General features: G+C 37.0%; 4 protein-coding genes across 4 annotated transcripts in view; 1 reads left to right on the top strand and 3 right to left on the bottom strand.

Annotated features, from left to right (window-relative positions):
• LOC139123475 (uncharacterized) overlaps positions 1 to 14,224 on the top strand; it is a 1,125,851-nt gene that overhangs the window by 1,014,852 nt on the left and 96,775 nt on the right. The gene's annotated exons all lie outside the window — the stretch shown is intronic.
• Positions 1 to 14,224, bottom strand: part of LOC139123478 (uncharacterized) — a 70,827-nt gene that overhangs the window by 51,058 nt on the left and 5,545 nt on the right. The window lies entirely within an intron of this gene.
• LOC139124314 (uncharacterized) overlaps positions 3,020 to 14,224 on the bottom strand; it is a 63,344-nt gene continuing 52,139 nt past the window's right edge. The window contains exon 4 of the mRNA XM_070690453.1: positions 3,020 to 3,066. Coding sequence (XP_070546554.1) covers positions 3,020 to 3,066 — 47 coding nt within the window. The remainder of the gene's footprint in view (positions 3,067 to 14,224) is intronic.
• On the bottom strand, positions 9,292 to 13,339 carry LOC139123482 (uncharacterized). Its single transcript, XM_070689644.1, has 4 exons — positions 13,272 to 13,339; positions 11,888 to 11,988; positions 11,486 to 11,729; positions 9,292 to 9,517 (listed from the first exon to the last, which is right to left on the bottom strand). The coding sequence occupies exons 2-4, from the start codon at positions 11,948 to 11,950 to the stop codon at positions 9,432 to 9,434; spliced, it is 393 nt and encodes a 130-aa protein (XP_070545745.1). The 5' UTR covers positions 11,951 to 11,988; positions 13,272 to 13,339; the 3' UTR covers positions 9,292 to 9,431.

Raw genomic sequence — 14,224 nt, 5'->3', positions numbered from 1 at the left:
TGCTGATGTTCAAAGGACAATACACCCTTCTATTGAAGATCATAACTACCAGAAACAGGAATGCCTGCAGAAAAAAATAGCCAAAGGGTCTTCAAATCCTTCAAAGTTACCTTTTCTCAGGGAAATGGGATCCTTTGATGTTGCATATGACAAACTTGGGATAATTAATCCAAGTGAGGTCACTATGCTGAAAACTGCTGTTGAGAGTAGTGAAGTGGAAAATATCATCAATATGTGCATGCTTATCCCCAAAATATCTACTGGTGTGAAAAGAAAACTGCTTGAAGAAATCCACAATGCCTGCAGCGGGATAGCTTCACTAAAGAATCCATCAATACTGCGATCTATGCGCTCAATAGACTTGCTGACAGAATGCAATCTTCCATATAGTTGCATTGAGGAAATGAATGAGAGGTATGTTGTAGTTTCATTACATATAATTGACCTGTTATCCTCAGCTGCATTAATTTAAAGATTATTACTCTAATAACTTGACTGTGATATTTGTCTATATTGACCTGTTATCCCCAGCTGCATTTAAATTACAGAAAGATTATTACTCTAATAACTTGACTGTGATTTTTGTCTATATTATTGGGTTCCCATCCACACATTTGAAAGAATTCGTAAACATATCTGTTCTGATACTTACTTAAAAAATCATGTTGTATGGTCTTTAGTGATTCTGAAATGGCTTAAATTTGGGACAGTATTGCTGGTACAGCCTGAGATGGTTTATGGATAAACTCCCATACTAAAAAATGTCTGGATAGAATTGAGATGTCTTCAGACTGACATGGAAATTTATGCATGCCATTGGGGTAGTAGTTCTGTGTATCCAACTCTTAGCTAAAATCAGTAAATTGTCTCATTTGCTGTATATTAAAACCACAATAAAGGCGACAACATCATTGTTTATATTGTACATGCAGTTGAAAAAAAAATAGAGACTGGCCTCAATGACATGCTTGAGTTCCACTATGTTATGTATTTTTTTAACATGACCATGCATATGCATAACAGTTTTTTAGCTCCGCTGTTAGCAATGCAGAGCTTATCAAATAGTTGGACTGTCTCAAGTATAGTGTGCAGGTTCTTACGGATTGTATTAGTAAAATATAATCAAATTATCCTGATCTAAAACATGTAAAGTACTCCAGGCATCTAAATGCTTGACACACATGTCAGTTAGGTCCAAATTCAGTTTGTCATCACAACCTGCATATACACCTGTTAATTGGTTACCTCACCATTTCTGCAACTTGGCCACTATGTGGCTTGTTGCTTGATTTTAGTTCATATATAAATTTGATTGTATAGATACTTAGTTTTAGTTGAAATAATGTCTGTCTGTTCACGCATGTCTGTTTGTCCATGTATATCAATTGGTGAAAGAGTCGTGTTTTTGTTGTGCAAAGTCAACATGACATTAAATCAATGTAAAGTCATATATTTTTATCTATTGAATTGCTTCAGATTTTATGAGTTATATTGTATTTCGTTTTCAGGGACAGGTTTGATACAATGGTGAAAGAGTCCAGGACTTCAAAGGAGGATTTCATTTGTACCAGATCATGTCAAAGCTTTGCTGAGTGAATCAAACACACTTGGTGTTTATGGTAAGTGGATTTTCCCACAATGCAACAGCTGTGGTATAGAGAGTGCCTTGTAGGTCTTATAAGAAGATAATGTAAGGTACAACCTCAAAAGCAATACAGCAAACTGAGTGTCCATATCTGGGATGAGTCAAAGATTGCATTTTGAAAAGTGATCAACAGCTCAGGGTGCAATTTAGAATCTGAAACAGGTTGCTTGGTGCAATTCTAGATATCTAGAACTGGTTGCAGGGTGCAATTCTAAATATCTGGAACGGGCTGCAGGGTGCATTTCTAGATATCCACTCATTACAGGGTGCACTAATTCTAGATATCTAAAACTGCTCTAAGCATCACTCTTGATATCTGTATTTGTATACGTGCATACACTTCCCTAATTTTTTCTGCTTTCAGCGGGAGAAAATATGGGTGATGTAATGACCAGGTTGCCTGGTGCAATTGTAGATATTTGGAACTGCCACCATGATGCAATTCTGGATATCGGGAACTGGTTGCAGGGTGCAATTCTAGATATACAAAACTGGTTGCAAGGGTCAATTCTATGTATGTACCGGTAAATACACAAATAAAGCAGGATTACTGTAAAAACATTCATTTTCATGAGGATTGAATGTCACTAATTTGATGTAGGAGACATTTTCACAAGGATTGAAATCCACAGCTTTGTCAGCAAAATAATAGTATTCATTGCTATTGAGTGTGTTCACTGGGATGTAGTTTAGTTGATAACATATATTAGCGAAGTGAAGTTATATCAAGTTGAATAATTATAGGTTCACAGCAAATATTTAATGTTACCACCCCCCCCCAAAAAAAAAGAAATTTAGTATACCGTACATCATTAAAATTATTGTAGATTGAAATGATATTCAACAATGCCAACATTTTCAGATTTCCAAAACTATTTAGGATGTTCTTTGATTATTTGATGAAAAATGAAGGTAAAGTCATTGGAAATTTAATTTATTCCAACAATAATAGGTGGCTGTTCACCATTTCAAAAGTTTAGTCATGCGAAATTTCACCAAGTGTTGACTATAACACCAACCAAACAGAAGATACTCATTGACACCTATTGAGTCAATCAGTTACTTCAGCAAATGATTCATTCAAAGACATCCTAATTAATCTATGACATACAGTCAAAGACACTGTACCTTTGTCTCCTGATTTCTTCAGGTTGGATAGTTCCAATTTATGTTCTAATTCTCCCACTTTATCCTGGAGTTCCTTGACCAGCTTCTGGTTCTCTTTGAGTTCAGACTGTAATTTCTCTCTCTCCACACTGTTCCCAATACGTTGACTGACCAATGACTGCTCAGTACTCTCTAACTTCTGTGTCAGTTCCTTACATCTCTCTTCCAAAGTAGCCTTCTCTTCCTTTGCCTCCTTCAGTTGAGATTCTAGATTTCCATCTCAGATTTAGATTTCGATTGGATATCTTCCAGGGCTGGCAACGACAAAAATGTACAGATTTATACCAATCATAAATGTTAAACATTTCATGTTATGTATTAATTGATGGTAATTATGTGTAATTATGTAATTAAGTGACTAATATATTTACTACATTAGTATTTTCTGTGATTTATGTAATTGGATGCTTTTATTGTATATATCTTGAAAGTGGGAATACTTAAACTTGTGCTCAAAGCTTCCTCAATAAAACCTTAAACCATTCTGTCACCAAATCAAAAATAAAAATTAGGGGTCACCGAGCAAAGTTTGGAACTAGACAAACAAAATACTGAATATATACCTATATTTGAAATTTAAATGGCCACCACCCTGTGATAACTCTAGGGGAAAAGTATAATCTTTGATTTTCAAATAAAAATAAGATTGTAAAAATTCTTCAATCTCAAAGACTTTAAAGTGAGTCCACAAAAGTGACAATAATCACGCAGGGTTTGGAGTCCGAATATCTGTCCCTGAGGTGCATTTTCTCTATAAGTACGGTGGACGTCTTTGGTGAGAGGAAGTATGGCAACAGATAACAATGGCATTGTGGGATATGTAGGGATTCATATAATATTAATGTACACTCCTCAGCAAACAATTATTAACACTGATCAGGATGTAAATTTTATGTAATTTGCATCTGAATCTGCATCTCAAATTTCCATAAGAAATAAAAAATTTAATATTTAGTTACTTACACTGTCCTTGCTCAATATGAGATCTACCATCAACTCTACCTGTTATAACAGTATCAGATTTGTGATCAGTGTCTTCATCCTGAAATCATTAATGTGTCAGTATAACAAGATTTAATGTTGTGTGTTTCATTGGTTTCACCGGTATGACATCATTATTTTTCATGTTGAGATCTATGACAAATAAATGTTGATGTATGATATTGGAAATCTCTTCAACTGCAGTGATGGTACCTTTTATGAATTTTGTGTTAACTTTCTCTGTAGTTGCCAAGGTGATATTGAATGCTAAGAAACTTACATTAATGTGTATCTCTTCAGCATCCTTTCCTTCAATGACATCAAAGACTTTGACTGGTTTAAGTCCACCACCATCTCCTGAATGACAACAATTTACAAGCTGTTCAGACAAACTGCTGTTGAAATAGTTCCACAATGTAAATTAACCAGGGTGGATATTTGTTTCAGTTCAATCAATTTCAACCAGAAATCTGAATCTGAAGTGAATGTAGGATTTAAATCAGTTATCTTTTGCATGGAAATACAGTGGACTTGTCCAAATTTTAAAGGTCACGTCTGACAGACATTTAGATTGTAGGTAAGGCAAATCAGGACATACACCTTTTACTTGCATTCAAATACTTGGTCAGAGCTACCTAATAGCCAGAAGTCTAGAACATCCTCAGAGAATGATAAAACATTCAGAAACATCTGGTGTACGATCAAGTCCAGCAGTTACACTACTCATATGAGGAACATCACTAGATACTGTAAACTTACTATTTATGAAGAACAGTTCAAGTTCATCAAATCTGGCTTGGCTATATATTGCTTTCAACTTGAGTTGTATCCAACTTTGTCAGCCTCCTCTCTCATCTTATCAGTTATCAATAGTGGTTCAAATGAGTCAGGAAAACTACCAGATAGACATGTGTGCCTTACTCTGTAGAGGTTGTAGAGAATTGGTAAATTTAGTGAGATTGCTAAAGATTCTTTTTTCAGACTAGTTGCTGTCACTTTACCAAGCTCTTCCTACAGGTATCATTTATTGTTTTTTGGCTGGCGTCATTAGCAATCACTTTATCTGCATTTTTGTCCAGTTCTGCTTCACAGTTTTTCCATGAATCATTCACAGATTTTATCATTTCTTCAACAGTTCCTTGTTCAGCCCCATCTTCCACAGTTTACACAGCTGATGATATAAATCTCCATTTAATCCAACATGCACCATGAAGTTGCCAGAACCTGATTCAGAAAATATCAAAACAGAAAACATAAAAAATGTATAATTTTCTCTCATCACCCTCTAAATCATAGTGTATCACCTAATCAGAAACAAACACATCTGCAGAGAATGTTACATTTGTAAGATTCACATATTAGTAAATGCAAATGAATCATGCTATATTAAATTTATAGTATATAAACAGGAGTGACTGACATAATGGGATCATTCTGCACCTTAACTGAATAATATCAACCATCACAGGTTAATTGACATAAATATTAATTGCTTTCATCAGGCTTAAATGAACATCTTATCAATGACATCATTATTACTTTATATAAAACCTAAATATTCAGAAGAATGAACTTTGGCTTATTAAAACAGAGATGCTTTGCTTCAAATTGTTTACATACTAGACTTAATATGACATAAATGAGAATGTATTTCAGAAACTTATGAACTTTTATGTCTACAAGGGATGGGTAGAAATACCAAAATTTCTTAGCAAAAATGTTTTACGAGCAAACTTCCTATATTCTCCAGGAATATTTTTGTACTGCTTCAAGCAAAACAATAATCAATATCATACCTTTCTTTTGTCTGCCAGCAGCATTCTGTCCTGGAGATTGTGATGTGCCAACAAGATCTGAACTTCTTTCCACTCTTTCATTTTCATCTTTACCAATAACAACTCCACCATTTTCACAATCCTCTAAATTTTCTTCAGAACTGACAGGCACGGGTTGTACTTCAGTAGTTTCACCGGCAACCACATCCTTTTCTACCACCATTTGAGATTGCTTTGCTGTGGTTTCTGTGATTGACCTTCCAGGTTGTAATGCTGTGGTCTCTTCAGTCTCTATAGTACTCTACCTGATATCCCAGGTGCCATTGTTGTAGTTCTTGTGCTTGGCAACCCAGATTGCACTGCAGTGTTACCTCTTGTCTCAGCCCTTACTTGAACTGGTAACCCAGGCGGCACTGCAGTGCTTTCAGTAGTTTCCATAACTCTAACAGCTGCAAAACCAGGCTGCACTGCCAAGGAGTCTAGTGTCTCCACACCTTTTGTGTTTTCTGTATCTTCAGTAGCTGGCATTCCTTGTGGCAGTGCTATGTGTTCATGTTTCTTCTCTCTAGTAATCAGTATCTCTGGTCGCGTTGTCATGGTTCCTTGTTTATGTGTTTCTGTTTTCATCGTTGAGTGCATCAGTGTTCTTTCTTCACTTACTGCATCCCCAACAGCTGCCTTCAAACTTTGATCTATAATTGGGAGTAGGAAAAGTTTCAATATCCTGTAAATATTACAGGCGCACATTTGCATGATTCTGCACATTTCAGTTGTAGTAAAAATTTACCGTAATGCATACATCGCTGTCGTTCTAAAATATGACATCATATCATTTTGTAAACATACACATTCTTATCAACTGAATTCATGATAAAGTCATTATTAAAACTGTCTGAGAATAATATATTATATATACTATCATGAATGCTGTACTGCCATCCAACAAAAATATGAAAATTCTTTGTATCTACCTTTTTTGTCAGAATCTTGTGTTTCAGCTACTTCCTCTTTGAACATAGAAGCAAATTTTGACAAGCTTTCTATCACAGCTTTGCTTTCACTTAAGTCTTCTTTCAGTTTCGCTGCTTGCTTGAAAGCTTCAACATTGTAGACCAGGTTTGTGGTGATCTTCACTGCTAGGTTATCTTGTGTGTCTGCCACAATACAATAATCTACATGTTCTTCAAAGTGTTTTTCAATCATAGCAGCAATGTGTGAATCATCCTGGACTGTTGTTGGTAGACCAGCTGCCATTGCTTCCAAGCCTTCAAAACTGTAGTCAGTGTAGCATGATGGAGGAAGGCAGAGGTGAGATTGCTGAATGGAATTTAAGAGTGATGGTGCTGAAGATGCTGAGTAGAGCTTTGGCGAAACTTTACTATTTTCCATATTTTCAGCCAAAATCGTTTTTGCCTGCTTGTTATCCTCTGTAGAAATGCCGCATATCTTCCATTCTGGGAGCTTCTTACTAACTGCGCCATGGTTATTTGCTACGGTTCCAACAGCAGCTGCCATAGATGTGCATCTTTTTACAGCTGCTAGGGAGTCCAGCTGTCCATATGTTAGTACACTGTGGGCTTTCATATCTTTGACAATTACAGGTTGACTGTCAAAGTAAACTTGTCCAGGCTTTGGAAGAATCTCTTCATGAGGGATATCTGAAAGTTGTCTTCCATCAATGTTTGCTCTGTAGGCATTTGAAAATACTCATATATTATAGGACCAATGGAGAACAATACATCAGCTACACTGGCCATTTTCAACATTTCTTCCTCAAATGTAAGGTCTTCTACATCATCATTTTTAAAGAGACAGTTTTTCTCTGGGAAAGCATGGTTAATCAAGACTAGCTTTGCATCAGGAAACAGATTCTTCTTAATATCTGCAGCAGCCCATCCTGTCTTTGGAGCATAACCAACCACATACTTTATGTTTGGGAGTTTCCCTAGGTTTGGATAATGGACTTCATGCTTCAGTAACCAGTTGACATTTGGTAAATCTTTCTCCCTGATACATTGCTTCTTTTGTGCAGGAATCAAGGTAACTCCACATTTCTTAGAGTCTTTCTTTTGGTTTTCAGTAAGCTTTACATCAAGCACAGTGGAGAATGCATGAAGTAGTTCTCCTGTTCTCCCCTTCCTCACACAGAAATCCTGGATTATAGCTCTATGATATCCAGCCAGACCACATGCATCTTTACTCCAGACGTCAAAAGTAAACAAAACACCATTTGGCTCAGGAGGTGATAGTTGGTGGAACTGAGCTTGAGGGAAAAGCATTTTCTGAATTGCGGATGCTGCATTCTTTGTCATAGGTGAAAAGCTGACAACATGTTTAACATTTTGTAAGTCCTTCAGTTGTGGATAGTAAATGTTATGATTGATAAGCCAGTTAAGTACAGGTGGGTCTTCATCAGGATCCAACCATTCACTCCGTGTTGCCGGGATTAAAGTAACTCCAACAGTCTCTGCATCTTTCTCCTGGTTTTCACTGACTTCAACATCAAGGACAGTACAGTAGATCTTAGAAACTTCATCAGACTTCTGTGTGTTTTCACAGAAATGTTTGACCAGTGTTCTAGTTAGGTGTGATGTCAGGTCATCTGATTCTGTATTCCATGATGTTGATACAAGCAGTGCTCCTGAGAGTGTGTTTGCCATTGTCTGTGGAGGGATGAAAATGTAATGATAAGGTCTGTCACAGGAAGTAAGCGAATTTTGTATAGTATCGGTATGAGTGAAAATAAGTGCTGAATATCTAAAATATGGTTATAGTAGTCAACAGAGAAGAAGTTATTTTGTTTGTCAAAATACCTTAACCATCTCTGTTCAGAGAATATAAAATTGTAGTGTTTGAATGTCATGATAATAAATCCTTCAGTTCTAACCAGATTTCTATTAGTTTAAGGGTTGGCTTATTTTGTATTTAAATACTTGTAATGAAAATCCAGACAAAAGATCAAGTATGACAACTTGGCATTAGATTTTTAAAAAGAGAAGATTTTCCAGAGATTAAAAATAACATTATTTTCATAAGTTCTATTAATACAGCATTATCAGTCAGGATCATACCGGGTATATTCAGTTTAACAATTTCACTGACTGACAATGAAATTGTTAATCTGTATATCAAGGAGGCTGACAGATCTTGTTTATTGCCATTATTGTAATTAGTATGGCAGTTGTCAGTTAGGATGTCGGTTTCATCCTGGTAAATTCAAATCTGATTTCAGTATGTTTCTTTTGAAAAGTGAATATAGAGCCCAGCCCTTACGAAAATTTAAGGCTTGCGGCGAACACTTTTGGTAAAGTCTTCATAATTGCCCGGTAAGTTTACCACAACAAATTGTGGTAAACTTACGCATAGGTTGAGATTTTCGCATGTTGATGGATTTTGCGGCGCACATATTGTGGTATGCTTACCACGACACTCATCCATGTTCTGGTATGTTTGCCACAAAAGTTGAGGCTTTGCAGAAATTTTTTGCGGTATACTTGCCGCGAACAGGGTCTTGTGGTATACATACCAATACTGAATCCTACATAATGGCCACTTCCGGCAGCATACCACCCTACACCCTTGGAAACATAGCATTCATTCCCCTGCTAGCTTTCACATCTTTCACACCCGTTCACATTACAGCTGTCACTACTCATATCAATTTTCTGACATATTCACACACAAAAGAAAAACTTACCACTTTTTCTCCATTGAATTCCTACCTTACATTTATTGCAGATGAAATGCTAAGAAATAATACAAAACAATGGAAATCACAAATGCATCAACAGTTCTTTCACATTATTTCTCCTTATCCTGTGCATTTTCAGTAGAGTTGGCTTCTCGAAGCACTCGTCCAAGGGCTACCGATCTCTTGCAAGTTCCACATCGAGATTGAATGCAGCTGTTATTTCCGGCCCTTTCATGCAAAGTGTCGATAATCCAAACACTGAAAACAAATAGAAAAATGTATTTATAAGTTATCTGCTACACAATGTCAGGCAGTTTGGTCATAATTAGCAGTGATCTCCCCAGGATTTTCTGATAGAGTGGCGGCTAATTTGCATAACAATAAATTTAATTGTTATGGTAATGAGTTTCTATTGTTTACCAAAAATTATAGAGTGGCGGCCACCACTCTATAATAGCTCTGGGGAGAACACTGATTAGTGTTCAGTCAAATTCCATATTACATCAACAGGGTCCATACACTCAAAGTCACTTAAAATTCAAGGATCTTTTCAGCAGTTTTACAAGACTTTAAGGATGTACGATCGGAAAAAGTAAAAGTAATGTCAATTTTTTCAAATGGGATTTTTGAATACCTACATATGTGAATAGTCCAAAACTGGGAAAAAAACATGGGGTCACCGTGCTTGTTTTTTTACAAAATGACATTAAAAATTCACTGTTTTTCACAAAATCACTAAAAATCAATAAAACAGGTCATCATTTTCATATTTATATCATGATTGCATTTTTCACGTTTACACTGTAAAAGAATAAAGAAATTATAAACGTAAGCTACTTTGAAGATTTTACTTACATTAAAATTGAGTTAAAAAGTCATCATATTTATTTTTTAACCAAAATTGCAACAAATATGCCCAAAATTTTAGGAATGGGAGAGGGTAATTTATTGATTATTCATAGTTTCTACTAATGTCAATTTTCTCAAACTTTGCCAAATAATAGCTCTTTTTGTGAATTTTTCAAAACCACATTTTGTTTAGTAGGTCACCGAGCTCGATTTTTCACAATTTTGCAAAATCTAACTAGGATTTACAGGTTCTGGCGATAAACATGCTCTCCCGGGTTCATCGCGCGGGGGCGCTCTTCAAATGCTGCTGACCTGCAGTGGCTACCTGCAGTGGCCTTGTCCAGGCATGGTCATGATTCAAGCCTACCTGTAAACTTTAATGAGAGGGAAATGACAGAACAAAGTAAAGACTTTTAGGTTCTTCTACTTTTCTATATATTAATACAGCATACAAAAAACCACGTAATATTTATTGCCGTGACGCTTATCGGTGGGGATTAGGTTGACTTCGCTGCAGGCTAAGTAGGCTAAGTTGTCACACACTACGTGGAGCCAGGAGCCGAGGCCGTGAACTTTGCGTTTCTCCAATACACGATGACAATCGTAAAGGCAAGCCCGCAACTAACAGAAGTGTCAAGATTTTCGGCTAGTTCACTCAAATCGACAATGCGACGGCCATTCTTCCATTCTTCCATTCTCCGGTAGGTCTACTAGCGACACTATCATTGGAATTATAACCACGACCTGCTCTTGTAGCGAATCAGACGTCACACTTCTGACTTACGCTGTACAGGCTACGGTCATGTTGCATTTTTTTTATCTCTTTGCTGAATTCTCGTACCTTCCAGCGTGTTTTGAGGGCACGCTGAACATTTTCTCGACGCGATTTTCCTTTACCTGCAGACGACATTTTGTACAACGCAAAAACGTTCGGAACGTCACTATGCGCGCGTGGTTACTATGGATACATTTCTGCGCGGAAATCGGCGCAGTACGCTTATATTTTTCCGATCGTACATCCTTAAGTCCAAAGTACACATTTTCTTTGGGATACCATTTTACGATGTTTTATATATCAATTTACAATATTTTTTTTGATTCTTAAAAAAAATTGTACTTGGATTTCCAGAAAAATGCAGATCCTTAGGTAAATTAATCGCAATCATACCAATCCATAATCCAATAACACTAGGTCAAAATCTGTAAGACAACAGTTGTAAACACAGACACAAAACAGCACAGAACAGACAGCAAATAGACGGCACAAACAAAGTCAAATTCATGAAAGAAAGACATATGGACCTCTGGCCAAAAGACCAAGAAGTGATGTGCATATTGAAAATGTGAACAAGAGAAGGTATGAAGCATTGAACTTACGCTGTATAGCTTCTACCAAAGGTGCTTTCTCCGTGTTGGTGAATGATGAAGAATTCTTTCCAGCTAAATCTTCTGGCTCAAACAAACCATCCATCAACTTCTTTATTGTGAAGGGTTTACTTTTATCTTTCACTTTCCCAAGGAAGGCCATTAACCATGAATGGGGAACAGCTACTTTCGATCCAGCTAGCCGGTCATAATCTCTTGGCAAGTTCTCCTCAGTCTCTGTAGACTGCAGAATGACCTAAGCCAACAACAGAACATGAAAAAGATGGCATATCAGTAGAACAGTCAGCAGTATGGTACAGCATGTGATAGCAACTTTATTTGGGATAACTTCAAAGTTTTTTTTTGTTTAGTCTTTGTCAAGAAATTTCAAACAGTTACAATACTTATACTCACATAGTCAGCCTTGGTAATCTGGATACCTCTTTTTGGAACATAGTGGGCTTGTGAGGTTGACATTGTAGAGTTACTATCAGCATTCTTCTTTTTCTCAGCATCTGTCACATCACAAAAAATCCAACAGTAATTATAGTTACAAATCAAAAGAAGTTAGTAGTATTTAAAGGAAGTACAGAAATAGGATCACAATCGACTACATGAAACCAGGTGTTTATATAAAAATTAACAGTCAAGGTAACAAAGTTTTGAAAACAGCAGATTCAGAGTGTACTCGAATGCTAATGAACAAATATCCCATGCTATTAAAACTACTGAAATTCCACAGATGAATTACACTTCAGGTTGTACCTAGAGAAAAAATTATTGGAAAAGCAAATGTTGAGGGCAAGCTGATGGCGTGGGGTTACATGAAGTGATATTAGACTACAGCATATTAGTTGTGTAAATTATACCAGTATTAATAAAGAGTACATACCATACAATTTCTAAGCTTATTGTGACTGTCCCTCAGAGTTTCAAGATCCCGAGAAACCCTTTGATACTTCAACTCAGCAGGACAGTTTTCATTACAGCAGCCAGGAGGGGGTGGTGCATTGTCACTTTCTGGACTACTAGGGTAGCCGCTATCATTGAGAGTAGTAATTGCAGCAGATATTTGTGCTGATAAATCACTTGAATGTGCGGTAGGTGCAGAGCCATTGCTGCTATTGTTCAAAGACAGCAAGGAGTTTGGTGCAGAACCATTTTCAATGTCAGAATGCTTACTTGCCAATGGTGTGTAGCTGTTATGTGTGAAGTTATTTTCAGGTGGGTGAAAATTAAATGGTTGCAAGTTAGTGAAAGTTTCCCCGGAGATGGACATACTGGTATTACTATTAGTATTACCATGATTACTGCTATTGTTTACACCAATAGAAGTTTGTGGGACATTTGGATTGGCAAAACCATAGGGTCGGTACATTTGTGGGGACCAACCATAATATGGCAAGGGAAGAGAATTGCCAGATGCATGAGTTTGTGTGTTAGACAGAGTGTCATGCTGCTTGGTGGATGAAAGCATGCTATTAGCATTAGGCATATCTTTGACATAAGGATGTCTGAATGAATGCATACCATGCTGGTGCTGATTGGATGACGGGTCATTAGCTTGCTTGTCACTAGTGCAAGGGAGAGAGGAGGTTGCAGACTTTGGAGTGGACACGGCGGGTTGGTATTGGGATGGATTTGGCATGGGTGTGATGCATTGAGGAGATGCATTAACACTACTCTGATAGGATGGGGGATATTCAGCGGAATTATTCATGCTTGGCTGTGCATTTATTCTGGGAGGATTGGGTACCGAAGCATGCAATGGATTGGAATCACCTTGATCAGTACTTACTGGAGAGTGCAATGAGGCAAGTTTCTGTGCTTCAAGTAAAGCAGCCTCAATCCTTGCATTTGCCTGAGCTTTTTCTGCTCTTTAGCCTCTGTAAAAAGATGAAAAAAATTAATAACAAGTTGGAATAGCAAAATATTGTAACTGAATAAAATTCTGTAAAGAATAAAAATTTATACATGTACTCATTGGCCCCCTCATACCTAAACACTGTGTAATCTTGACACTTTCCCTGAGGAAGCACATCAAACATAACTTTGAAAGTGTTTTAATCAGGGTTAGCATTTGTTAAGTATGAAGTATGTCCTACATAAAAAGGAGAGATTGGGGAGGGGCACTAAGGAAGAAAAGTCTTTATAAATATCACATATATTTCACAAAAAATACAGTAGTGTATGCAGAATACAATTACCTTTCCCAGCTTTGTCAACCACACGACTGTCAGCACTTTTACCATTCTCCATTCCCTTTTTTTTGTTGTTGTTAGACTGCGTTTTCTTTTGCCTCTTTGGTTTACAAGAACTCGCAGCCTTGGTAGTTTGTGAATGAGGTGAAGGTGGAGGAGTTGGTCCATCGAACTCATCGCCATCACTGATTGAAAAGTCAACGTCAGCATTGGGATGTCCCTTGCTTGAAGTTGATGTGCTCCCCATTCCTCTTTTCTTTTGATTCACAGCCCTGGGCGGTGACGCCGTGAAGTCATCCTGAATTTTCCGTTTGACAGTTCGTTTTGCGGTTGGGTTGCTTTCTTAATTTTCACTTGTGAATGCTATCTAATTTCTTAGCTAACTTCATCAAAGTTTTGTCTGCATTTCTGAAAGAGTAATATGAGACATGTTCATATCGAGCAGGTGTAGGATAGGACTGCACACGTATAACAGTAAATCAATAATCAAAAATGTGAAAGCCAATGCAACTGCACAATGCGAGGTATGAGATTTAAGAAAAATCACTTT

This window comes from Ptychodera flava (genome assembly GCF_041260155.1).
Source record: "Ptychodera flava strain L36383 chromosome 23 unlocalized genomic scaffold, AS_Pfla_20210202 Scaffold_23__1_contigs__length_28996876_pilon, whole genome shotgun sequence".
NCBI lineage: Eukaryota > Metazoa > Hemichordata > Enteropneusta > Ptychoderidae > Ptychodera > Ptychodera flava.
Note: the sequence above shows the minus strand (reverse complement) of the source record. Positions and strands in the feature narration are given on the sequence as shown.

Excerpts from the sequence above, each read along its gene's own strand:
- LOC139123482 (XM_070689644.1), bottom strand. The coding sequence starts at position 11,950 with ATGTCAACCTCACAAGCCCACTATGTTCCAAAAAGAGGTATCCAGATT. Across the intron at positions 11,730-11,887 it reads AGATTACCAAGGCTGACTAT|GTCATTCTGCAGTCTACAGA; the intron begins GTGAGTATAAGT and ends TTGTTGGCTTAG. Across the intron at positions 9,518-11,485 it reads TTTGGTAGAAGCTATACAGC|TGTTTGGATTATCGACACTT; the intron begins GTAAGTTCAATG and ends ATTTGTTTTCAG.